The 27,502-nt window shown below is 34.5% G+C and overlaps 1 protein-coding gene and 1 long non-coding RNA gene across 5 annotated transcripts in view; one reads left to right on the top strand and one right to left on the bottom strand.

The window, feature by feature from the left end:
* POLK (DNA polymerase kappa) overlaps positions 1-27,502 on the top strand; it is a 65,987-nt gene that overhangs the window by 29,130 nt on the left and 9,355 nt on the right. For 3 of the 4 annotated variants that reach the window (XM_032848274.1, XM_032848256.1, XM_032848265.1), the window contains exons 3-10: positions 713-832; positions 8,282-8,434; positions 12,314-12,445; positions 15,212-15,365; positions 19,011-19,250; positions 20,418-20,542; positions 21,893-22,059; positions 24,860-24,892. In XM_032848274.1, the coding sequence (XP_032704165.1) occupies positions 713-832; positions 8,282-8,434; positions 12,314-12,445; positions 15,212-15,365; positions 19,011-19,250; positions 20,418-20,542; positions 21,893-22,059; positions 24,860-24,892 (1,124 nt within the window). The remainder of the gene's footprint in view (positions 1-712; positions 833-8,281; positions 8,435-12,313; positions 12,446-15,211; positions 15,366-19,010; positions 19,251-20,417; positions 20,543-21,892; positions 22,060-24,859; positions 24,893-27,502) is intronic. The other variant, XM_032848283.1, reaches the window with a different exon arrangement.
* On the bottom strand, positions 4,597-11,495 carry LOC116861601. The gene is made up of 3 exons (XR_004381514.1): positions 11,475-11,495; positions 9,881-9,887; positions 4,597-4,674 (listed from the first exon to the last, which is right to left on the bottom strand). It is a non-coding gene; the product is annotated as an uncharacterized LOC116861601 (long non-coding RNA).

Below are 27,502 nucleotides of genomic sequence, written 5' to 3'. Positions count from 1 at the left end.
TCATTAAAGCCATAATGTAAAAATAATCTGAATTTCCATCAGCCTGATGAGTGGATAGAATTAGATGTTATGTTTAGTGATGGGATGATAGGTAATTTTCTAAGAGTGATTGTCTACATTTTCTTTAATGGATAACGTTAAAATTTTTAAAATCCTTTATTTTTTAAATTTTTTATTATTATTATTTTTAGAAAAGGTGGGGCTAGGGGAGAGAATTTTAGAAGGCTTCATGCCCAGTGCAGAACCCAACACAGGGCTCGATTTCACAACCCTGAAAGCATGACCTGAGCAGAAATCAAGCGTCGAATGCTTAACCGACTAAGCCATGCAGGCGCCCTTAAGTACTTTTTAAGTAAAAGTGAAGGAGATAGCTGATGACCCAAATGACTAAGGCCTTGGATATGCCCTATGGATCCTGTCTAGAACACATTGTTATTTTTGGAATAACATATCCATACTCATCTCGAAGAGTTTGTACTTATAAATACTGCTTCAACAATTCTAGGTAACTATAAATTCATTTTGCAGGCAAGGAAATTGAGACATAGAAAGATTAAGTAGTTTTAGGATTCCCGGGAAGTTCCTAGTTAGTAGTTCCTAGTAAGTAGTGGTACTAAGTTTTGAATTCAGTTATTCTGATTCTAGTCTGTATGGCAGTGATGCTTTCTGTCTGACTCTTTTCTTTTGCTTTGTTTTTTTTTTTCTTACATAGGGGTCCAGATTTTATGGAAATGAGCTCAAGAAAGAAAAGCAAGTCAACCAACGAATTGAAAATATGATGCAACAAAAAGCTCAAATTACCAGCCAACAGCTAAGGAAAGCACAATTACAGGTATTAATTTAATTGTTAAATAAAGTGGAAGCTGGTAGAACAGTAATTGATAGTTAAAATGCATCATGGTCAAGTTATAACTGACAACAAGGTAATATGTAAATGTTCATTGTATTGTAAGGGATAAAATTTAACAGAGGCTTATACTTTGTTAAATATTGCTCTACTCTTTTATATCAAGACCCCATACCAAGGCATTGTCACCTCCGTTATACAGAAGAGTAAATGGAGCCTTAGGATAGATAACTTGCCTAGCTTCAGAGCTAGGATTTAATCCAAAACTTATGGTTCTTTTTTATTATATACATATTTTGTAGCTAGAAAAAGGCCACAGGATAAATGTGGCATGTTTTCTTCAATGCCGATTTTACAAAAATGATCTGGAAGAACATGTCAACTAATTAAATTAGAAATTTAAAACATAATTGTGTTGTACTGAAACTAGAGTGGAATGCCAAATGTACATGAATTTTTAAGATAAAACACCAGACTTCTAAAAATTTGGAGGCTTTTGGCTTTTCTACCATCTCTGGGAAATAAATACTCAAGAGTTTCCTCTGGTATTTAAAACTATTTTGGGAGGAAGGTTTGCATAGGGCAAAGCTGCAGGGCATTGTGTAGTAGATGGAGAACTCAAAGTAGTCAAGCTTCTGCTAGTGAAACTAAAGTTTATTTTTATTTTTTATTTTTTTAATTTTTTTAATAAAGTTTAATTTTATTTTATTATTTTCCATTATGTGTTGTGTATTTCCAATCATAAATAAAAGTAAACCTAGTTATACATATATTACTCTTTCAATAGGCTTTCTTTCTAATTGTATCTGTCATGTAATATTACATGGTGTAAAGTTTACTTTTAAAGACAGTTTTTAGGGGTGCCTGGGTGGCTCAGTGGGTTAAAGCCTCTGCCTTTCGCTCAGGCCATGATCCCAGGGCCCTGGGATCGAGCCCCACATCAAGCCCCACATCAAGCCCCACATCGAGCCCCGCATTGGGCCCTGGGATCGAGCCCCGCATTGGGCCCTGGGATCAAGCCCCACATTGGGCTCTCTGCTCAGCAGGCAGCCTGCTTCTCCCTCTCTCTCTCTGCCTGCCTCTCTGCCTGCTTGTGATCTCTGTCAAATAGATAAATAAAATATTTTTTAAAAAAGACAGTTTTTGCTCTCTTTCAAAATTTGATTCAATTTAACAAAGCACTTTAGACCATTAATAATGATAAAATTATGTTAATATTCTATCCTATGTTAATATTTTGCAGCAATTCTCATGATAGAGTTCAGAAATCATAAATTTTATGTCTTTTTTATTAAACTATATGTCATTTTTTTCATATATACTCTCCTAGAGTGCAAGCTAATTTTTTTATCTTATGTGTTAAGTGGTCTGCTATCATGACAAAAGATCACTTGCCTCAGTCTTTCAAATCATCATTTAGTGCATCATTTTAAAGCCCTCTTTGTGCTTTAGTCATTTTTAGTGTTCTACTATATGGAGGTACCAGAATTTATTTACCTTATCCCACCAGGGTTTCAGTTTTTGTTTTATATATAACCTTGTGATAATCATTCTTATCTATATATGTTTGCACTCTTGTCCTGTTATTTTCGCCAAAGATGGTACAGTTTTACATTTTTGACATACTTGTTTTTGAAACTAGATTTTATTGATTTTATCAGTCTCCTAGTTTTTTCTTGTAGTGTCCAAATATTATTCCATGGTTATTTTAATGTGTCCTTCTTAGATAATAAAAGAGAAAGCATGTGTTCTCTCATATTAGCCATTAATATTTCATTCTTATTGGAATTGCCTTTTTTATTCTATTAATATATAGGCTAAGTTGCTGGCACAAGAGACTCCAAAATACAACGGTTCAAATCAGATAAGAGTTTATTTCTTTCTCATGTAATAGTAAGTAGTCCCAACTGATTGGGTGGTTCTGCTCACCATAGTAATTTTGGGACCCCGGTGCTATATCGGGTTGTTTTAACCCTAAGTGTTATTTATTCTTAACCTGGATTGACAGAATGGGATTATCTCTAGTCTGTATTTCAGCCCCCAGTAAGGAAGAAAGAGTGAGGGGGAAAAAAAATGAAAGGCGAGTAATTTGCTATTCAACAAGTGAAAGAGAAGTTGCACATATTACGTCAGCTCACATTCTTTTGACAAGAATTTAAGTTTCATGGCCACACCTAACTGCAGGAGAAGCTGTACAGAATATTTTCCAGCTGGGTGGCCATATGCCCAGATATAAATCTATTACTATGAAAGCAAGAGAGAATGGATTTGGGGGTTCAACGAGCAGTCCAAAATAGTATCCTCTGCCTGCATTTCTAGAGGAGTTTATATATTTTTCTCTTGATTAATACATCTTATAAATTAAAGATTTATTCCTCTGCCATTTACTGTAAATATTTCCCTAATATGTTGTTTGCCTTTTAAACATGCAGGGTTTTTTTTCCCTATACAGTTTTAAATATTTTATTTATTTATTTGACAGAGAGATCACAAGTAGACAGAGAGGCAGGCAGAGAGAGAGAGAGAGAGAGAAGCAGGCTCCCTGCTGAGCAGAGAGCCCGATGTGGGACTCGATCCCAGGACCCTGAGATCATGACCTGAGCCGAAGGCAGCGGCTTAACCCACTGAGCCACCCAGGCGCCCCTCCTATACAGTTTTAAATGTTTATGTAATCAAAACAGCAGTATTGAAAAACTTTTTTTTTTCTTGAAAGCATAGAAAATTATTCTTTACAAGCAAGTTTATAGGTTCTTTTAGTATTTTTATAGAATTTGCTTGTTTTTAGTCCATTTTGAGTTTGTTTTTGTTTTTTTTTTAGAGGTAAAGAGAGGGACAGGGGAGGGGTGAAGGATAGAGAGGGAGAGAGAGAGAGAGAGAATCTTAAGCGAGCTCTCTGCCTAGCATAGAGACTGAGACATGGGGCTCGATCTCATGCCCCTGAGATCATGACCTGAGCCGAAATCAAGAGTCGGAGGCTTAACTGACAGAGCCACCCAAGCCCACCTTGAATTTGTTTTAATGTAAGGTGTTAAGTACTTTTTTTCTTAAATGGTGAATATTACATTTTCCCTAATAGTATCATTTTTTTCTAAATGGTGATTCATTTGTCCCAACAGAATTTATTGAATCTTGAGTCCTTTCTTCACTGAATTGAAATGAGGCACTCCCATATACGAAATTCTCATTGTATTTGGATTTGTTTCTGGATTCTCTTTCTTTTTTTTTTTTTTTTAAAGATTTTATTTATTTATTTGACAGACAGAGATCACAAGTAGATGGAGAGGCAGGCAGAGAGAGAGAGAGAGGGAAGCAGGCTCCCTGCTGAGCAGAGAGCCGGATGCGGGACTCGATCCCAGGACCCTGAGATCATGACCTGAGCCGAAGGCAGTGGCTTAACCCACTGAGCCACCCAGGCGCCCTCTGGATTCTCTTTCTTATTCAATTGAATCTTTTCCTATATCAGTACCATGCAATTTTAGTTATCCAATTATAATAATATACTTTAATATTCTCCTTCGCTACCATTCTTTAAAAATTTTTTTCTCATATGTTGAATAAATTTGTTTGAATAAATTTGAGCATCATTTCAACAAGGTAATATTCCATCTGTCTATAATATTGTTTTTAAATTGATATTAATTCTTGGCAATTTATTTTTAGAACTTCTTTTTGGTAAGTTTTATTGATCTATACAAATATCTGTAATAAAGTTTTAAAGATAAAATGCATATGAATGATGCAATAAAATAACTTTTTGCTATTGAATCTTTTTAAAGCTCATATCCTTAAATATACTAATAATTTGAAGGATTAGAAAATACCTTATACTGTATAACAGATCTTCACATTTTGTTACGATTTTAGTTGACTATTTCTGGGGAGACTCTCTGACATCTTTTGCAAAGGGAGTGGCAGGAAATATGTTCTATGTTGATTGTTAAATTGTTTCATTTGTTGAACTTCCTTTAAAAGAAATTGTATAAATGGGAGAGGATTAAGGAAATCCTAAGGAATCAAAAAGATCTGAGAGAAAAAGAGGTTTTCATGGGAAATGCATTCTATTCTAGAGTCATACAATTTCCAAATAATAGATTTTATTATGTGTGCTGTGATGGTAGGAACTATTATTGCTAGTCAAGATGTGGTAACTAACCTCTGTTGGCATGAACTCCCACAGTTTATTCAGAACCTATTCTCCGCTCCGCCCTACCCTCATTAGACTTGCTAAAGATGCAATTATTTTTATAGCTGCCAAAACATCTTGTTAAAACATGGGTTCATAAATTGAATAGACAACCATCCATGTTGTATTAAATGGCAACTACGCAGAAAATCAGTGCATTTTGACCACTTTAACAATTGGTTTTATGAACTCAGTTTTCCTGAACAATTTTTAGGGTAATTATAAGTTAAGAAAGTGAAAAACAATATTTCTGAAATAATCTCCTGAATGTAATAAAAAAGGGGATTTTAAAAAAGTAAATAAAATATAATGTTGATATAAAACACACTATTGGAACTTGAGTGTGAAAGACTTTTTAAGATCCATTTTAGGGAAGCATCATAAAATAATGGAAAGAGCACAGCCTTTGGAGTAACTTGCTTTACAGGTCTACTGCTAAGATTTTCCAGCTGTGTGGCTTAAGACAGATTACTGCATCTTACTGAGGTTTAGTTTTCTCCTCTCTAAAATGAGAATAATAATTAGCAACTCAGAATTATTTTGACCCCTAAATGAGTTAACATAGGACGTTAACATAAGAAGTACTTAACATGTTGTATAACACATATGATATACTCAATAAATGTCACTTCTATTTCTAAAATTATAGGTTATATAATTAAGCCCTTTCCATATCCCTGGGTAACTACATTACATGAGTACGCCTTTTAATTCTTTAACCTTTGGGGGTTGGTTTCATCCAAATTTAGAAACAAAGTAAGAATGAGGGTTAACTTGCCCATTATCATGTAGCTAATAAGTGGCAGAGCTGAAACCCACAAGAAGCTCTTATTCTTAACCATGGTTCTGAACTGTGACAAAAGGGATAACATACATGTTAGAGGCTCAGATCAGAACTTGGAATTCATCTGGAAGGGAAAATGGAAGAAAGGAAAACATTAATGAAGATTTCAGTAGAAGAAATTTGAAAAAAGCAGCGTGGTGTGCATTTGGTAGATGCAGAGGAAAAAGTGTTTAGACAAGGGTGACTAATGAGAGTAGGGGAAAATGGAATGTGTGAGTCACTCAGTGGGGAGGTTTCCTTTTGGCAACTGTACTTGCACTTTAAGCACAGAAAAGATAATAGATTGCTGAAGAAACTGTCACAGAATTATTGTATGGGCTAAGGAGAACTTTTTTCCATTTGGTTTGCTTTCTATTTATTATCTTTTTCCTTTCCAGTATTTATGGGTTAAGATACTTCAAATGCTGCTCCCTTATTCTCAATTGACTTATATTTTAGGTATATTTTCTGGATTAACATATAGTAGTTTTTAATCCACCCTTGTTTTCATTAGTCTCCATGATTTGTTTACATCTTTTGTTTTTTTTTTTAATGTCAGGATGCTATTCTCTAATTTACAATTGAGGTACTGGAAGAAGTAGTTGTTTTGAATCTGGATGATAGTTTGGAGTAATGTTGAAAATTTCCATTTATTAAGAGTGGTGTCTCACTGCATGAGACCAACCTTCTCCCAAATTTTTCTACACATACTACCTTCTCTTTCTGAAGCAGAAATATATATATATATATATAGAATATATATATATTCTATGAGTCTCACCTCTTTCTGTCTCATAAGGAAAGAATTTGAAGGCAAATGAGGTCCTTTTCCTGGTGGAACTCATAATTTAGTATCTAATACAGTAAGTGCATAGTAAGAGCAGGAAAACAAGTAAAGAACATTGAATTCTGTGGCATGGAGGACAGAGATGTAATTCAGCTACAGAGAGATACCTAGCTGACCCTTCAAGACTTTATGAAAGAACTCAAGACGGGCATTGTAGACAGAGGAACAGCCTGAAGAAGACACCAAGCACCACCCCAGGCTATTCATGAGTTACAGCCTAAACAGGAGCAGACCTTCTAGAGGCTCACTGTGGCTACTGGAGACAAATAGGATTCAGGGTGATTATTTCTAAAAGAGAAGTTGCAGGCTTAACCTGCAGCTAGTGGGAAGCTAGTTCCACTATAATGCTAAGAAGGAAGGCCATGAAAAAAAATTTGCAGAATGGAAGCAAGGTTGAAGTCCAACAAAGAGAAAAAGCCAAATTATACCCCTGTAATTCTCCACTTTTGAGAAAACCTGATACAGAGATTGCCACATAATGGAAATTGCTTTCATTCCAGAGCTCACCCCACTTGCTTATATATCTGGCTCTCTTCCCCTCCGTTTTTTATTGTTTTGCTCTACAGCTGTCCATTGATCCTTTAGTCATAGATTACATTCATTAAACTTGTACCATGTGCCAGCCACTTTGCCGTGCTCTTTCTGTATTCCAGCTTATTCAAAGTGATCATAGATCAAAATGGTCACACAGCCAGCCACCCTTGGCTGCAGGGAAAGCTGCGAAACATATTTAGCTTCTTCAGCCTCTAGAGTAGAGGCCACAAAAAAGGAACACTTGAAAATGTGTACGTCTGTTACATAAACCCTTTTCTTACTGTCCTACTTTGGTTATTTTTACTTCCTTTCATTTCCCTTTCTTCTTATCAAACCAGTGCTTTCTCACTAGAGAAATAAAAAGTGCTTTAAAGATTAAGGTTCTACACTGTTATATTTGACATATAAATTGAAGTGTTTCATGAAAGAATAAATTATAGCTTGAATTTTCAATTTTGATTTGTATTGACTAACGGATACCAAATTTTAGCCCCATAAAGGCAGTTCTACAGAGGGAATGTTTACATTGTGGTTGGTATATTCACTTTTATGATACTATTCAGCACAAACATAATATGCCGAAGAAGTATATAATCTTTCATTGTACATCCTTTGTTTCTATTTTGACATTAATGTTATGAGTCAAATGAGAGTTTTTTATCTTACCTAAACAGAAGCTTTTATTTACAGTAAATTGGTCTTCAGATTTATAAAGCAGAATCATTTGATACAATCAGTTGGAATAGTTCATTTATTCATAAATATTTATTAAGTACCTGTAATGTGATTGTAATTATTGAGAGATTAAAGTGTTGGTAGTGCATGATATTTGAGATTTAACTGCATGTCTTAATGAAAATAGAAGAAATTATCAGACTTAATTAAAAATAGTCAAATATATATAGATAGGTGGGTGGTTGGGTGGATGGATGGATGGGTAGATAGACAGGCAGAGACAGATACCTACTAAAAGGGAGATTAATGTTATGACTGTTGCTATTTCCATAGCATGTTGATTCAAAATGTGTTAATTTTTTAAAAATTAAGGTTGACAGATTTGCAATGGAATTGGAAAAGAGCCGGGATCTGAACAATACTATAGTACACATTGACATGGATGCTTTCTATGCAGCTGTAGAAATGAGGGACAATCCAGAATTGAAGGATAAACCCATTGCTGTAGGATCAATGAGTATGTTGGTAAGTAGGTAAAGATCAAAGGCAAAAAGGAAATTTCATAACATATTTGAGTAAGCCTTAGTGGTTCATGAAGGGAGAAGCCTTTAGTAAGCTCTACAAGTTTGCTGGGCATTTTCCTTTGTGCTTTATATATGCTCAATTACCGAATCCTTTCAATCTCTCTTTTTTTTTTAAAGATTTTATTTACTTATTTGACAGACAGAGATTACAAGTAGGCAGAGAGGCAGGCAGAGAGAGAGGAGGAAGCAGGATCCCTGCTGAGTAGAGAGCCCGATGTGGGGCTTGATCCCAGGACTCTGAGATCATGACCTGAGCCGAAGGCAGGCTTTAACCCACTGAGCCACCCAGGCGCCCCTTTTCAACATCTCTTGAGGTACAAATTTTTATTTCCATTTGATGACAAAAAACTAACTCAGAGAGGTGCTTAAAAACTTCCCCAAAGTTACAAGCCTGGTGAGTAGTAGAGTGGCATTATATCTTTCTATTGCAAGCTGTATTTTTTATTAAGTAACTGTTTCAGTAAAAGGGAATTGGAGATGAAAGAAAAGGAAGTGTCGGGCGCCTGGGTGGTTCAGTGGGTTAAAGCCTCTGCCTTCAGCTCAGGTCATGATCCCAGGGTCCTGGGATCGAGCCCGGCATTGGGCTCTCTGCTCTGCAGGGGGCCTGCTTTCTCCTCTCTCTCTCTCTGCCTGCCTCTCTGCCTACTTGTGATCTCTGTCTGTCAAATAAATAAATAAAATCTTAAAAAAAAAAAAAGAAAGAAAGAAAAGGAAGTGTTACCTTAAAGCAGGTTTGCAAACAATGGCTTGCAGGCCAAATCTAGTCTTTTTTTGTAAATAAAATTTTATTGGAACACAGTCACACCCATTTGTTTGTTGTTGTATTAAAAGAGCAGAGTAGAGTAGCTGCAACAGAGACTATATGATCTGCAAAGCTCAAAGTAATTACTATCTGGACATTTACAGAAAATTTTGCCACCTTTAGTTCTAGGGTAATATATTTTATTAGAATACTGCTGTAATTAATTCTCCCCATGACTTGGAACCTTTGCTTTTCTGATTACCATGTTGCTCTTCCTTATCACCACCGAAAGGTATAGATGGCCAGGATTGCTATATGTGGCTAAAAATGTGTGGGTAACTAATAACAGCCCCTGGAATAGATGGATTTTGATATTAAAAAACATATAAGAGAAACAAGGAGAGTTCTTCCCTCTTCCTAAGTCCTTCCAATGCTTTAGACAGCTATAAACCTAATTCCTACTGAGTTACTATTTTATTATAAAACTATTATCTATTTGTTCATCATCTCTGCTCCCATAGGTATGCTAGCAACTAACATTCCAGGTTCCAAAACAATGTTTACTGAAAGACTACTCCCCTTTCCTACAAATCATCAGCTGATATTTGAAAAAATGTATTTAATCTTCTTAAGAATATATATCACCGGGCGCCTGGATGGCTGAGTTGTTAAGCATCTGCCTTCGGCTAAGGTCATGATCCCAGGGTCCTGGCATCGAGTACCACATCAGGCTCCCTGCTCTGCAGGAAGCCTACTTTTCCCTCTCCCACTCCCTATGCTTGTGTTCCGTCTCTTACTGTCTCTCTTTCTGTCAAATAAATGAATAAGATCTTTAAAAACAAACAAAAAGAATATATATCACCATATATTTATGTGAAATTATCTTTGTGTACATATGTATATATTTTAAAGCTAAACCCACTGCTAGATCTGCAAAATATTTTTCTTCCTATGAATTATATCCTCCTAAAAATTGATTATTACTTCCAAATTCAAAATGATCGCCATATTTAAACAAAGATTACCCCTTTTGTATACTCAACTAATAGACTTCATTTCTAATGAGATTTGGAATAAATTTGCTTTTGTTCTATTAAATTCATAAAAGTGTATTTACAAATTAATGGTAGTGATGGTATATGTTTATTTCAGTCTAGTACAGTCAGAATATTTTTTTTAGAAGATTTTATTTATTGATTTATTTGACAGAGGCAGGGAGAGAGGGAATACAAGCAGCAGGAGTGGGAAAGGGAGAAGCAGGCTCCCCACCAAGCAGGGGGCCTGATGTGGGGCTCGATCCCAGGACCCCAGGATCATAACCCAAGCTGAAGGCAGATGCTTAACTGACTCAGCCACCCAGGTGCCCCCAGAATTCTTTTTTGAATAATTTGATGGATCTTCAAAGTATTCTAAGTTAGTACTCATAGTCAAAACATAGACCCTTAGCAGTTATTTATTGCTGCATAACAAACCCCTTTAAGTACTTAGTGGTTTGCTCAGGATTCTGTAATTTGAGCAGAGCACACTGGGGATAAGTTTACTCTACCGAGGGTTGACTACAGTTATTTAGCTGGGGCTGGAGGATCCAAAATGTCTTTATTAACACACTTGGCCTTTCAGCCAAGATGGCTGGAATGGCTTCCAGCCGATGAACTTTTCCCTCTCCACATGGTACATCATCATTTAGCAATCTAACCCAAGACCATTATATAATTGTTGGATCCCCAAGGAAGCAAAGGCTGAAGTTACAGACTTCATAATGCCTAGGCTTCACAACTCACAATGTCACTCCCTCATATTCTTCTGGTCAAAACAAGTCACAGTACAAGTCATTTGGCATGAGGGACTGGAACCCACCCTTGAATAGGAGGAACTGTTAAGTATCGTGGCTGTGATTTACAATCTACCACAAACCTACTAGCTTTCATATCCATTCCATTAGAGTTATTTATATTTAAAACATTGATTTGTCTTTCTAGTCCCATCTGCATCTTCTCTTCCAGAATACTGTCAAAGATTGGCATAGTTTTGAGTACTATCAAGATTTTTAAAATGCCATCTGAAAGCTACTAATGGCAAATTGATGCTAGTCTGAAGTAATCCTTTCATGTGATAGATTATGTTTTCCATTTCTTTGAATTTTCACTTGCGATTTCAAAGATTTTGTTTGAGATAAAAAATTTTTTTGTAAGTGGTATTGTGGTATCAACAGGATTTAAAAGTAATGTTCTCGGGGCACCTGGGTGGCTCAGTGGGTTAAAGCCTCTGCCTTCGGCTCAGGTCATGATCCCAGGGTCCTGGGATCAAGCCCCGAATCGGGCTCTCTGCTGAGTGGGGAGGCTGCTTCCTCTCTCTCTGCCTACCTCTCTGCCTACTTGTGATCTCTGTCTGTCAAATAAATAAATAAAATCTTAAAAAAAAAAGTAATCTCATTCTTACTTTCATAATTTTTTAGTTCCATCTCCTACTGAAAATGTTTTCACCAAAAAGTATATTCAAGCCTTAAGAAATAAAATGTAATTTTAAAAGCTCTTTTAAGCTTTCATCACTTCATTTTTTTGACATTTAATTTAGCTGACAATTAACAGAACCTTTGACTTTGGTTCCAAATGAAAAATTTCAAATGCAAATTCCAAATCTATACTATTATACCATGCTATTACTTTCTAGACTGTTACTTACATTTAATATCCATACTATTTGTACTATAACATTACTTTATAGTTATTACTTTCATGTAACATCATCCACTATCATCCAAACTTTGATATATACTATATTACAGTTATGCCTTAGAGCTAATGAAGTTTAGTTAATTGGAAATGTAGAAGAACCTTCTTTTTAGTCTTGTTTATTACCTGGCATCACATAAATATGGAGACATATTGTGAGAGAGAGGGTTATGGTATCGTAATACCATGATAGGATAAAGTCAAAGCTTAATTCGAGACTGCAGCCGATAAGACAGATGTCCTTGACTTGAAAATGCACATCAGTAATGTGTTTCTTATGAACTCATTGATTGGTATGCCCATTTAGGTTTGTATATTTTTTCCCATGTGGTCCGTTTTCTTTCAGTCTACTTCAAATTACCATGCAAGGAGATTTGGTGTTCGTGCAGCCATGCCAGGATTTATTGCTAAAAGACTCTGCCCACAACTTATTATTGTGTCTCCAAACTTTGACAAATACCAAGCTGTGAGTACAGAGGTAAGTCTGATGAAGCACTTTTACTTACAGCCTTTCACTGATTTCCTGTCACCTACAGAGTCAAGTCCAAATGAATTAGTGCATCAGAATTTGGTCTTAATTTATCCCTTTAAGTCTTACCTCCTACCACTTCTCCAGCTCATATATTGAAAACTGAGCTGAGTATACAGAGCACACCTTTCTGTTTCCCAGATCTTTGCTCTTGCACATATTTTTTCATCTGTTTAGAAAATTATCTACCTGGAAAACTTTAAATTGCCTTAATTATAATCTGTATTAACTTTAGGTGTTTTTTTTCTTAATATGCAATATACTTTTTTTCTAGAATTACCTATTTATAATTTATATAATCTACTCATGTCATTAATTTCAACCTCTTTTGTGAATAAATTTTTCTATTCACAATAATAATAAATGTTTTTAGACAGTAATGAAATTCCATTATCTTGATTAACTGTTTTCCTTGCCTCACAGTCTAGTGAAGATGCTTATGAGCCTTTAATGTTTGAGAGACCAATAATCAAGGAAAAAAGGGAATCATCTTACTTTGAAAAGGATCTGAAATATAAAGATTTGATTACTCAGTAAAATTGCCTAAATTGTCATATATGAAAATTGTGATTTTCTCTGGTTTTGATAACTGGACTATCATTTAGCTAGTGCTAAAACACATCATCAGTTAAAATTTTAGAATAGTGCATCAAACAGTTTCAGACTTCTGTAATAAAATGCACTGTGTTAAAGACTGCTGTCTGAATTGAAACCCTTAAAAATCTATGGCCTAACCCTTACTATCATTTGGTCCTGTAGGTCATCTTTAGATTCGCTCCTCTTATTTGTATTATACCTCATGTACTCTAGAAATGAAACCTCCCCAAAGTGGAATGGTATGCACCCCAAATTTTTTTAAAATTCTGTTTTTTTCATTCTTTCAAAAACAGTCTGTGGCAGCAAGTGCTTTTTGCCTATCTCTGAAAAGGTGGTAGAGAAGAGGGAACCACATTCCAGTGTGGTTTCTGCTTGTCTCTTTTACCATATTCCTAATGAGAAAGAGATAAAATGCTAACCACAAATATTACGGGCTTTGAATAAGTTTGAAAATCCTTCAGAGTCCTTGTAAGAAGGAATTTTTTTTGAGTCCTGCTTTAAATCAGTAAAACTTCTGACAATATGATAATGAGAGCTAAATTGTTTTTAGTTGTCTTCTGTCTTGTTACAGAAATTGGAGAAACCTTTCTCTAATTAGAGCAGGATCTAACTAGTTTATTTGCAGATAGCAAATGGGTTCTTACGTGTGAACGAACTATAGCACAAATTCACTGACTCTAAGTATATTAATATGTATGACTTGGTTTAAAAGTTTAAGGAGACCCATTTTTATTTTTTTCCAAAAGAATGGAACAGCTTTGACTGTTGGAACCTAAGTACTTGAGTTTTACTGGAACATGTCTATTTTTGTTCTTCAAGCAGTATCCTCTGAAAAGGAAGTTAGTGAGTACTCCATGTCTCTAGGGAGTACTTCTCATTCAGAATAATCTTCGTTGTCTGCCAACTACAGACTTTCCAGAGTTTCATTTTCACTAGAAAGATCCCATTTGAGTACATTATATAATTGGTTTCTTCCAGAAGAACAAAGCTAATTAAGGTACTCTCTGAGTAAAGCTTGGCCAAGTTTTATATCACCATTTTCTAAAATTACCTTTGACTCAGCTGTTCATAATTAAATTAAGCTAAAAAGCTTTATTTTATAAAACTTCAAAAAAGGTTTTTCTCATGATCCAGCAGACAGATTTTAAATACTAGATGGAAGGATAACATAATTCAACAAATACATTTTTCAAATATGTATATATTATTTTGGCAACCATTTCCTCCAATTTCAGTTAATACTTCAGTGGTTAGAAACATTTATAGTTCTGTATAATAAAACTATCTTACATAAACGATGTTTCTGGAATCATATGGAAATTCTGATCTTTTTATTTATCTCAAGATGCCCCTCCAGACTTTCCCTGTCATTTAATGTAGTCACAGACTTCCACTGTAGATTTTGTCATCTTTTCCATTCCAAATTTCGATAATTGAGCTTTGTTTTCTGAATGGATACATGCATTAATGTATGTTTTGAGTAGAGTTTTATGTGCATATTTATAATTAATTAAAATAGAACTACTTTCTAAAGCAACATAGTATTTTATGTAAGATTATTCCTTTTTAGGGGCACCTAGGAGGCTTAGACAATTAGGCATCAAACTCTTGATTTTGGCTCAGGTCTTAATCGCAGGGTTATTGAGTTCAATAACTCAGCGCTTTGTGCTGCCTGCTGGGTGTGGAGACTACTTTGAAAAAAAGAATTATTTCTTTTTAAAATAAAAAGGTGAGGGGGAGCAGGATCCTATTGTTCCGATTTCTATTTTTAACCATTTACTTTAAATTATGTTACTTAACCCTTTTTTCTGTGCCTACCAGAATGATGTCTGAGACTTATTTGAGTCATTTATTATATCTAGATAAAGGTGGCTGAGTAGAGATTGTATCAGATGAAGCTGTTTCATGGTCTTCTGCCTTCATGATCTATTTTAATTCTAATGAGTCTTTGGACAAACTTGTGCTAGCAATAAATTATTTATTCCCTAAATCCATGAATTATTGATTGCAGGATTTTTACTGTAGTTGCAAAGTAAGAATATTAATGTTTCTTATCAGCTGTTATATTACGGGTTTTGCTATGGCAGCAAAATTTAAATCATTTTGTTCCTTTTGAAGGTTAAGGAAATACTTGCTGATTATGATCCCAATTTTATGGCTATGAGTCTTGATGAAGCCTACTTGAATATAACAAAGCACTTACAGGAAAGACAAAATTGGCCCGAGGACAAAAGGAAGTATTTCATCAAAACAGGGAACTCTCTAGAAAATGGTAAGCAATTTATTAGTATGATCGAACTAAAAAACAAACAAAAATCCCTTTGAATTAACCCAGTTAACTTATTAGCATCCATAGGTAATAGAACTAGGTATCCCTTTATAATGAAAAAGTATTAAAAATGAAAAATCAGTGAAATTTCTAAGTTAAATTTGTAACTTTTAATCCAAAGAGATAGGTTTAAATCACTTTTAAACCAAATGAGATTGTTAAACCTCTAGAGTTTAAGAATCTGCAGAACCATTGAGTAAAGTAATTTCATAGCAGTTCTTTTCTGAAGATCTCAGGAAGGGTTGGATTGTGTTAAATCTGAAGAGGTTATCTATTTAAGGTGGACTTTTGTTGCAGTTGTTAAAAGGAATTAGATTTTTTAAAAAGCCTCAAATATATCGAAACATTGTGTGGTTTTCCCCCACTCATTTTCAAAATGATCTATGATCTGATTACACAGTGATTATGACTATTTTCAATGTTGCCAAAATTAATGACTCCCAACTCTTCCTTAGACCTTATTGTGATTCTTTTGTATGCACTGATAAAGAAGTTTCATGACCCCAAGGTTTTTTTCCAAATGATCCCTTTGTTACTTATCCAAAATAATGTCAGAGAACCATGTAGTTATTTACACATAATGCTTTCAACACTCTGTCAGAGATATGATTACTTCAAATATCTTAGCTGTCATGGACCTCTGAACAAAGTTCATCTGGGTGAAAAGGTAGAAACAGAGGGTTTGCTCACAGCCCACAGCTGTATTTCATGTGCACGACTCATTGCCTTCTTCAGGTGGGGACAGCCAGTGGTGAGGAAATCTATCTGTAACTTTCCCTGAAGCAAAAATGGTGGATCTTCGATGGCATAACATTCTGACACTCATTGTTTGGGGCTCACATCTTTGGAGCAAGTTTAGTGCGGACATCCAATCACAACTCCACTACCTTATTTAGAACTCTAAGGCACAGGTCTCTCTCTTTAATAGAAACATTAAACAATAAACAGGCATAATTCCTGGACACAGAGGCTTAGAGCAAAAGATCTTTTGTATTATATTTTTATTGTTTGGGGGAAGAGGTACACAAAGCCTAATGTCAGTTTGCTTTCATCTCAATTTATTTCCTTACTTTTCACAAGAGAGGATGGGGGAACCGTTATATTGTTATATCAGAGCATCTGTCTGAGACCTCCTATTACAATTATGCTCACAATATGTTAAAAAAAATTACACTGGGACTAAGGTAAATGTTTTTATTCTCTACTAATGTTCTTTTCATTTATTATACTATGCACAAACTCACTTGAAGGATGTGAACTCTTAATTACTTATGTACTTTACTCTTCCTGTATTTTGTATTTTTAAGCAATTTAAGTAGTTTTAACTTTTTTTTTCCCCTCATATGTAAATCCCTGTGGGTGGGACTTTTCAACATATCTGATTTCACAAATGCCATGGGAAGCTGCCCACAGTGAGTTGGTGCCACAGAAGGGAATTGATGTAACTTCTTCTGAAGTCCAAGACATTTTTCTGCTGTTTGCCCCTTTTCTGAAAGGTGCCATCTTTGGAAGAGTAATGCTAATTATTTTGTCTATAAGCAAATAAAATAATTGTTATTATTTTATGTTTATTCTGCCATATAAATCTGGATGGTGAGCAGGAGGCAGTGTAAGACAATGAAATACCCTATCCTTGTAGCACTCACCATCCATATATCCCATATAAAGATGGGATGCTTTAATCCCAGTGTTTCAGATGATAAGAAACCTCAGTTTTGTACTCTGATCACCTCAGTTATGGGGATTATAAAGATTTTTTCTTTTTTTTTCAGAAAGCAAGTAAGAACTTACTTTAGCGTTAGTTGTATAGCCAGGCCAAATAGAAAAGCAGACAGATTGATTAATAGGTAACTGGGCCATTTAGCAGCTACTCTAATAAGGACGGAACCTGGACTGCATGCTTTGCTTCCTACTCCAGCATTCCATCAGTGACCCATCTAAGGGTACTGTGATAGACTCATGAGGTACAAAACACAGGATAACTTAAGGGGCTTATGAATGTGACAGGTGCCTTACTAGGTGTGTGGTTTTTGTACAGCTCTCTTTACCTTGACTTTTACCCATCCAAATGGGGAAAAGGGGGCCAGGCAAATACCATTTCAGCTGTGCCGCCGCCATAATGTTTTCTAAAATGCTCTGCATTTTATTTTTTCTTTAAAGATTTTGCTTGTTTGACAGAGAGAGAGAGCACAAGCAGGGGGAGCAGCAGGCAGAAGGAGAGGGAGAAGCAGGGTCCCCGTGCCACAGAGATCCCAAAGTGGGGCTCGATGCCAGGATCCTGGGATCATGACCTGAGGTGAAGGCAGATTCTTAACCTACTGAGCCACCCAGGAGCCCCAGTGCTCTGCATTTTAAAACCAGAATATGAAAAATGAAAGTAACTGAAGTACCTAAATAATAGCTAATATTAAGTTTGAAAATAAGGCTTATTTTGTATGTGGCCTGGGAATTCAGATTTGGAAAACTTTTGTCTATAACTGAATTCATATTATGTACTTTATAATTTGAAACTAATCTGGTGTTAGTCATATTATTTATATTATCTTTGGAAAACCCTCCTTAAAGGGAGGGTTCATTTCTAAAAGAATATGCATTTATGTGTGTCTTGAAACTAGAAATTTAATTTTTGGCTCTGCATTTACCTCAATTTGGAAAACATTTATATGTAATAAAATTATGAAATGAGATCAGAAAGCTCTGTTGTTAATCTTAATTTTTATAATTACATTTAAATTGCATTTCTCTTCCATTATGCCCAGAAAGTAATCGTTAATGGATTTGTTCATGAGGACATTTTTAGTATTGGTATAGATTTAAATATATTTTACAGTCCAGTTGTGAAAAGTGCAAATAAAATGAGGTAAAAACCAGATTAGTATTTTTACTTTACTTTTTAATAGTAATATTAGGTTGTAGCCTACTGATATTATTATAGTTAATCTGATTAGACCTTAAGAGTTTGTATATTTAAAGAAGTGTAACTTACAGAAATAATTACTATTTATTTAAATGTGCCTTCAGTAAAAGTGATACTTTATATGTAAGCAAGTGAAAATCAAAATAAGCATTTTTAAAAGAAGATAGTGAGAGTATTTTAACATCTGAAAAGTTTCTTTCATGAATGAAGAAAATTTAAAGTTCTTTTCCCTCTAAAAACAAAATTTAATTCTCAGGCGTAATTATTATTTATGGCTTAATGCCTTTTTCCTCATTCCTAAATTCTAATTTAATGGGTAAAGGGAAAAAAAAGCTTTCTTTCTTTCTTTTTAAATAAAAAAGTAGTGTGACCCTAGGCCCAATTCTAGGTTTCAGTTAATTTAGGTAAGATACACAAATTCATAATTTTTACATAGGATATTTCCTCTTCAAATGTATACTATGAAACAGATAATATTCCTTTTAAGAAAAACTCAGAATCAGTATTTTCTTTGTTAAACAAAGAAATATAAATAACATTTCTGATCTTGGTCCTTAGAAACAAAACTAAACTAGATTTCTTTTGTCTTTAGAAAGAATGTAGGGAAACCTCACTGATGAAATATATACTTCTTTAAATGACGATAATTACTGTTTCTGTTTATAATTTAGAGAAACCAGGAAAGGAAACTAATAAACTGAGTGAGCGTGAACGTTCCATCTCTCCACTACTTTTTGATGATAGTCCTCCTGATTTGCAGCCCCAAGGAAATCCTTTACAAGTGAACTCTGAAGAACAGAATAATCCTCAACTACTCCAAAATTCGATTGTTTTTGGAACATCAGCTGAGGAAGTGGTAAAGGAAATTCGTTTCAGAATTGAGCAAAAAACAACACTGACAGCCAGTGCAGGTACTTGAAACTGATTTGGTGGCTACCATATTTAAAATTTTCAGACTGGCTAATTCAAGTGTAATATTAGCTTTTCCTCACTATGAAGCTTATAGGAATGTTTTCTTATCCTTTTTGATTCAACTTCTAATGACTTTACCTATTCAGAGTTCTATGAAGCTATAGGTAAATTGGAATTAAGCAGAAAAGCCTATGATCCCAAAGAAAACAACTCTCATAAATCTCATGTAGCTATCCTTTTTAAAGCATACAATACATTTTAATTGGCTTAGTACATAATACTTTATTAGTTTTCCCTTTGAAGTTTTTCAACCCTGTCCAAGATTACAGGAGAGACCCTGTAGAAGCCCTGACTAGCAACGTAACAATCTAGGACCAGCTGGTGAAGGGAAAAAGAGCTTTACAAATGTCAGTAACCCATGAAGGTATCACTCTGTCTTAGCATAGAAACTGATATTCATCATGAGGACCCTAAATTATCATTAAGATTAGATTAATCTTTTTTTTTCTTTGCCAAAGTGTGAGAATAAGTAACAAATTTTAGTAGGATGTGTATAAAAATTGAAATGAATCATTTAATGATCATATTTGAATATACCTATTTCAAGTTATCTTAATCATTGGGTCTCTTAGAAATTTTCAAAACAGCTTTCTGAAAAGTATTAATTTGCTTTAATAAAAACATAATAAGCATAATAAAAATAGTGCATATATTTTATTATCATTGTTTTAAATATAATGTAACCTGGAATCTTTGATTTTTTTTTTTTCTTTACTTGGGTAATCTATACAAAAGACCTTTCAAAGAGTGAACATCCACCCTAAATTATATTCTGGATCTTTTCTATAAATCAACCCTGTATTACAACTAAAGATGGTCTGTAAACTAATAATATTACTTAAATAAACACTGAAATTACTCTTAGACTTTAAAACTCCATGGAGATTTAAATATTCTTCATTTCTGCTGCCACAGTGACTAATACAATTCCTTTTCCTAAAATCATATCGAGCCCTGGGGAGATAGGTAGTTATCAGATGTTATTTTTAAAGTATCATTTGTCATCATTTTGGACTTTCTACATTCACTATTTCTGTATTGTCATCTCATATTTTAAAATGATACATGTCACCTTCTTTGAGTCATCAGAGTGTTCTTCTTTTAAGGAATTGCCCCAAATACAATGTTAGCAAAAGTATGCAGTGATAAGAATAAACCAAATGGACAATACCAAATTCTCCCCAGCAGACAAGCTGTGGTGGACTTCATCAAGGACTTACCTATTAGAAAGGTGAGATTTTGTATAAAATTTCTATTTTATTTATATAAAATATAATTTTAGTTATATTTAAATATAAACTATATTTATAAACATAAATATATATATTCTGAAGAGAAACTACTTAGGATGGTAGTAATCATTCTTTGCTGAAAAGTTTTAGAACAGTTGGTAACAAGCAGGAAGTATAATGGATGATTGAATTTGGATTTGAAGAAATCTTTCTATGAAACCCTTAAATTGAGGTTTAGGAAGTTTGTTTGCCAAAAACTTTTAAGAAAGTAGTAAATGAAAGACCTCTGCCAAGAAGAACAGAAATAAGAAGAACACTTGTAAGGGTCCTTCAGCTGTAACCTAATATACTCTCTTGATTCTAAAGTCTAAATTGCCATCAGATTAATAGGTATGAGACTTAAAAGAGATTTGGAAATTTAATTGTTTTTGACCCCCTCCCTCAAAACCCCCAAAATACATTACTGTCTTTAAAATGGTAAAGCGATGCCTCAGGGGTTTTTTATAAAAAGGGTGTGTTTTATTATTTTTTACAGCTTTTAGATTTTTCTGCATATAGGCTTTTTTAAAAAACAATAATTGATGTTCTGGGGCCTGATGTTCTCAAATTACATACAGGAGTGAATTTAAAGACACATTTTTCAATGCCCAGAAGAAAGGCCATATCAGAGGATATAATGTATGATCACTGAATAGTTTAGAGTATGTAAGATGTAGCTATAAAGCAGTGTTTTCCATTGTGTTTTTCAAGATATGAATAACTATGCCATTGAAAAAGGTTCTGGGGTCAAAGAACTTTGGAACATACCAGACTTAGTGGGTAACAACAGATAATGTTATATTAAAGATTCATAAGTTTTGCAGTAAAAAATTTATTTTAGATTTGCTTATTCAACCATTTTCTAAGTTTCTATGACCATAGAACTCTTTTTTTAATGCTTTTAAAAAAAAAACATTTTATTTATTTATTTGAGAGAGAAAGAGAGCATGAGTGGGGGAGGGCAGAAAGAGAGGGGGAAGCAGGCTCCCTGCTGGCTGAGAGCCAGATGTGGGACTCTAGCCCAGGACTCTGAGATCATGACCTGTGCTGAAGGCAGATGCTTAACCGACCAAGCCACCTAGGTGCTTCTTTAATGCTTTTTAAAATTTTGTGTAATTTTAAATTTTAAATTTTCATGCAACACTAGTTTAGGAGATGTACCGAGAAGTGAGGTAGTTTTCTTGCATGACTTGTGAGGATGGTCACATTATTCATACCTTTTATTGGTTATAAAAGGTATAATGAGATTAAATATCTTTTCTTGCCTTAATGTAAAACTGTATTAATAATAAATATTAACTCTTTTCTAGGTTTCTGGAATAGGAAAAGTTACAGAGAAAATGTTAAAGGCGCTTGGAATTATTACTTGTACAGAACTCTACCAACAGAGGGCATTGCTTTCTCTTCTTTTCTCTGAAACATCTTGGCATCATTTCCTTCATATTTCCCTGGGTCTAGGTTCAACACACCTGACAAGGTACCTATATGTGTAGTTATTCTGTCTTTTTCCTTATCATTTGCTGAAATAACAATTTTAACCATTGATATGGAGGCTATGGATAACATGGTTTTTTTTCTTTATTTCTTTTTAAAGATTTATTTATTTATTCCAGAAAGAGAGAGAGAGCAGGAGGGGCAGAAGGAGAGGGAGAGAGAGAATCTTAAGCAGACTCCACATAGTACAGAGTCTAATGCAGGGCTTGCTCCCAGGACCCTGAGATCATGACCTGAGCTGAAACCATGATCAGATGCTCAACTGACAGTGCCACCTAGACATCTTTATAGGATAACATGCTTTAAAATTTTTTTTAGTCTCATTCATTCTGGAATATAATTTTTGAATTAGAGTCAAAAGATTGCAGGTGGGAGGAAAGGAAAAGAAGAACAAAGAATCACTCTTTGGCTGTTGGCTACAGCAATTTGTTAGATAGATAAGAAGAATGATGAGTACTTTCTTTTCTGTACCTGCCTTGTTTTTGTTCAGAACATAAGACTCATGGTCTGATTGTTGAGGAAAGAAAGGTGACTCATATTCCAGAATTTACCCCATAAGTGAGGAAATTTAATGATTCTTTGAGAGCCTTCATGACCTAACAAGTTCATTTCTTTTCTTTTATAAATAAAACAAGTTTTATTTCTTTTCTTTTTCCAGACTTGTAAATGATTGACTGATTCATTCAGTAGTGAGTACTTACTTCATTAGTTACTGTTCTAGGCACTGGGAAGAACGGTAGAAAATAAGACAAAATCTTGTCTTCATGGACTTTGCAGAATGGTGTGGCAAATACAAAGTAACCAAATAAACAAATGAAGAAAGTAAGGCAGAGTTAGGGACTAGAATATGCCTTGGGGAGTAAGAGTGGGTGTTGGCAACCATAATCCAGATGCAGGGACCTGAAGGGGCCAGCCATGTAAATATGTAGAAGAGGAAATACTAAGAGAGGTCCTGTGATTCTTCCTTGCCACTCTTTCATTTCAGTCTTAAAAAGAAATGTCCTAGAGTTAGAAGGGTACACTGTAGGAGTGGATGAAAAGAAAGGAATTTTTTTTTTTTTAAGATTTTACTTATTCATTGACAGAGAGAGAGCGTGCTAGCGAGCACAAGTAGGCAGAGAGGGAGAAGCAGGCTCCCTGCTGAGCAGAGAGCCCAACTTGGGGCTCAATCCCAGGACCCTGAGATTATGATCTGAGCCAAAAGCAGGGGCCCAACCCACTGAGCCACCCAGATGCCCCAAGAAAGGAATTTTTAAGAATAATGGGAATTAACATGGGGCACTATTTTTATAATTTTATCATCATCCTGTCAGTCTGCCCCCAAAATAATTCCTTCACATACTTAAACTAAAGGAAAGCAGGAAGATTACAGAGGAGGCAAATGAAATAAGTTAAAATAATTAAAGGTGCTAAATCTTACAGAGATTGCAGGTACTGCTTTTCTCATCTGTCCATGCTCCTCATCCCTTTTGTTTGTTTGTTTTTTAAGGATTTTATTTATTTGACAAAAGAGCACAAGCAGAGGAGTAATAGAGGGAGAGGGAGAAGCGGGCTCCCTGCTGAGCAGGCAGTCCCATATGGGAGGCTCTCCCAGGACCCCAGGATCAGGACCTGAACTGAAGGCAGATGCTTAACAAACTGAGCCACCCAGGTGCCCCCATGTTCCTCATTTTTAAGCCCATAGTTAGCTGACTTTGATCTTGAGTGAATGTAATGATAAGATCAGAGAAGGAAATCACACTACTATAAATAATCTAGTATTTGGAGGTAATGGGAAATAAAACTTTTTTCTTTAATCCAAGGATTATCCTCTTTTTTATTTACATAGTGGTTGAAAACAATATAGTTCTTGATATAACATAACATATATTAATCTGTGGTTTTCAAAGATGCCAGTAATCCTTTGAAGTGAAATTCATAGGTAATTTATAATAATGTAAAATAACAAACCTCCTTTCCCTTTTTTTTTCCTCCTTTCCCTTCTATGTACATTCTCTATTCCCTTCTTCTGCTTTATTTTTTAATCCTTAATTCTTCTTACCTTCTGACATACTCCAGATTTACTTCTTATTTGTCTCCTTCCAGTAAGATATAAGTTTCTTAAGGATAAGAACTTGGTCTGTTTTGGTCATAACTGTATACCCAGTGCCTAGAACAGTACTTTACTCCTAATAGGTTCGTTGAATATGTGGAAAATGAATAATCTACATGTCATTTCAGCTTTTTAGTTTCAACTACTTCTATCGGAACAGCTAGAATTCAACCAAACTAGATGACTCAGATTCCAAATCACCATCCTATTTCTGTGTCCAAATTCTAACTGAGGTTCAATAGAGTGGTATAAATGAATAATAAATAGCTATAGGAGAGCACAGTTAATATACCATGCAAAAAACTAGATAATTGATATTTAATCAGATTGTATAACGGCAAGGCATTACACTACTAACTCTTACTGGCTTTTATAAGCCAGGGTTTTTATATTCACGCTTTTAGTAGAACCAGTTTATAATATCAACCTATTGTAAATTTTTTCTCTTTGATAGATATAGACTTGATCCATTATACATATAATGATATTAGCATCTGTATTTTTTGTTGATAGTTTTATTTTGAGATTTTAAAAACTCACTGTTCTTCATGATGTATGAATTTTAACCAAAAACATTAAAAAAAATCTTTAAATGGTAATTGATATGTTAAATCCTTTTGGTTGACTAAAAAGAACTGAGTTTTCTTTGAAAAAGCAAAGAAAATCTTTTTTTTTTCTTTTTCATTTCAAGGGATGGAGAAAGGAAAAGCATGAGCGTTGAGAGGTAATGTTTTGTTCATAACTCATAATTCATATTATTTTTAACTTTTAATTTTTAGCAAAATATCACTGAAATAGAAAAATCTGTCTGCAAACCAAATGACATTTTTCAGAAGTTGATGTGACTAAATTAAATATTCCAGTTTAATGTTTTATTATCTTTGCTTGCTATGCTCTCCATGGAAAAAAAATTTAAACTATAGTTATTTATTTCTAATGTTGGTTTCTTCCTATTAAATGAAAACCAATCATCTTAGGATTCTAAATCTTAATTTCTAGCCCTGTTTATGAGAAAATTTACTGAGTAGTTATTTGAGAAATTTAAGAAGGGACCTTGGAAATTCTTCTTGAAACTTTTCAAGTGTTGGTGAATGCACATAGGGGTCAAATAGTAAGCTATTGAGCTTAGAGAGGACATAGTCCAGTGGTTTACAATCTTGTTTGGAAGATAAATGAAATCTTGATGAGATTTTATTATTTTCAGAAATATATACCAGTAGATCTAATTAGTTAACAAAGAAGGAGTACAGATGCCTCTTGAAACACTGCAAATATTCCCAGTCTTTTTTATAATTAAAAAAATACAGATGAAGTTTCTCAAGATAGCCTTTTTCACTAATGGGTTGGCAGAGATGCTCTATTGGACAGACTATGGGAGTGAAATAGCTATAAACCTGGAGGAAGTATACTAGTTTTTTATTGGTCCTGTAACATATTACCACAGATTTAGTGGCTTAAGACAACACAAATTTATTCTTTTACAGTTCTGAATTAGGAGTCCTAAAATTAAGGTCTTGGCAGAGTTGTAAGCCTTCTAAAGTCTCCAAGGACACATCCATTTTCTTACCAAAAGCTTTTAGAGGCTGCTTATATTCTTTGACTGATGGCCCCATGTTCCATTTCAAGCCTAGCATCTTGTCTGTCTCTGATTCTAAACCTCCTATCATCTTAGAAGGACCCTTGGGATTATATTGGACCCACCTGGACAGTTCAGGCTAATCTCTCCATCTTAACTTAATCATATCTGCAAAGTCACTTATATCATGTAACGTACTGGGTTCCAGGATATTAGGATTTGGACATCTTTGGGGGCCATTATTTTGCCCACCACAAGGGGCAAGCATTTTGGCAATGTCTGTTAAACTCACAGACACACATGCACTTTGATCCCACAGCTCTTTTTTCTAGGAATTCATTTCACACATGTAATCACATGACATTTTACAAGGATATAAGGTTACTTGCTATTTTTTTCATGATAACAAAAGATAGAAAGTATTTAAGTAAATATCCAAAAACAGAGGATTGGTTAAGTGACCTTACATCTTTAAATTAGAATATTAGGCTGCTGTATAAAAATGAAGGAATTATATATTCATAAGGAACTCTCACCAGGATGAATTGAGAAAAGGTTCTAAACAATGTATCTAATATTCTTCAGTTTATGTAAAAAAGTACAGGGGAAATATTTGCTTATTTGCTCATACAAATTTTCTTTTACAAAGAATATTCTGGAGAAATTTAAATGAATAGGAAGCTGGAAACATTGGTTGGAGGAGAACTGGGTAGCTGGGGTTAGAGTTAGAAGGGGGACTTTTCACTGAATAGTCTTATGCTCAGGATTTTTTATGTCAAAGAGAGATCATCTTCCTCTTTTATGTTAATATGACCTCTTGCCTTTTTTCAACACTCTTGTGCAGATGAATTCAAATTTCTACGTTTAATCTTACCAGCCCTCCATTTCCACTTGTCTACTAGACGACTCTATGTAGATGCCAGTAACCATCCCCTTACATCTACTTGAAGATACTTCTATTCCAAAAAATATATGTACAATAATTAGAATAATATTCTCATATATACTTTCTTAAGCTAACCCTCTGTAGCTGTCTATATACACATATACCATAATGTATTTTAAGTTCTGAGGGCATTATCACTATCCGTTGGTGATTTTAATCAGCTTTTAAAAAATTTCCAGTGAAATTAAGGTACAGTGTTATATTAGTTTTGGGTGCACAATATAGTGATTCTGCCGTTCCATATATTAGTCAGTGCTCTTCAAGATAAGTGTACTCTCAATCTCTACCACCTATTTACCTGTTCCCCTACCTACCTCCCCTCTGGTAACCATCTGTTTGTTCTCTGTAGTTAAGAGTCTGTTTTTGTTGTTTTCTCTTTTCTTTTCCTTTGTTTTGTTTCTTAAATTCCACGTATGCGTGAAATCATGGTATTTGGCTTTTTCTGTCTGACTTATTTTGCTTAGCATTATACTCTCTAGATCCCTCCATGTCTTTGCAAATGGCAAGATTTCTCTCTTTCTTTTTTTAATGGCCAAGTAATATTATGTATATATATATTTATATACCACATCTTCTTTATCCATTCCTCAGTTGATGGACACTTGGGCTGCTTCCATAATTTGGCTATTGCAGATAATGCTGCAATAAACATTAGGGTGCATATATCCCTTAAAATTGATGTTTTCAAATTCTTTGGGTAAGTACCCAGTAGTGTGATTACTGGATCGTAGGATAGTTCTATTTTTAATTTTTTGAGGAACCTCCATACTGTTTTCCAGAGTGGCCACACCAGTTTGCATCCCCACAAACAG

This window comes from Lontra canadensis, unplaced genomic scaffold (genome assembly GCF_010015895.1).
Source record: "Lontra canadensis isolate GAN:19392208 unplaced genomic scaffold, GSC_riverotter_1.0 scaffold4, whole genome shotgun sequence".
Classification (NCBI taxonomy): Eukaryota; Metazoa; Chordata; class Mammalia; order Carnivora; family Mustelidae; genus Lontra; species Lontra canadensis.
Note: the sequence above shows the minus strand (reverse complement) of the source record. Positions and strands in the feature narration are given on the sequence as shown.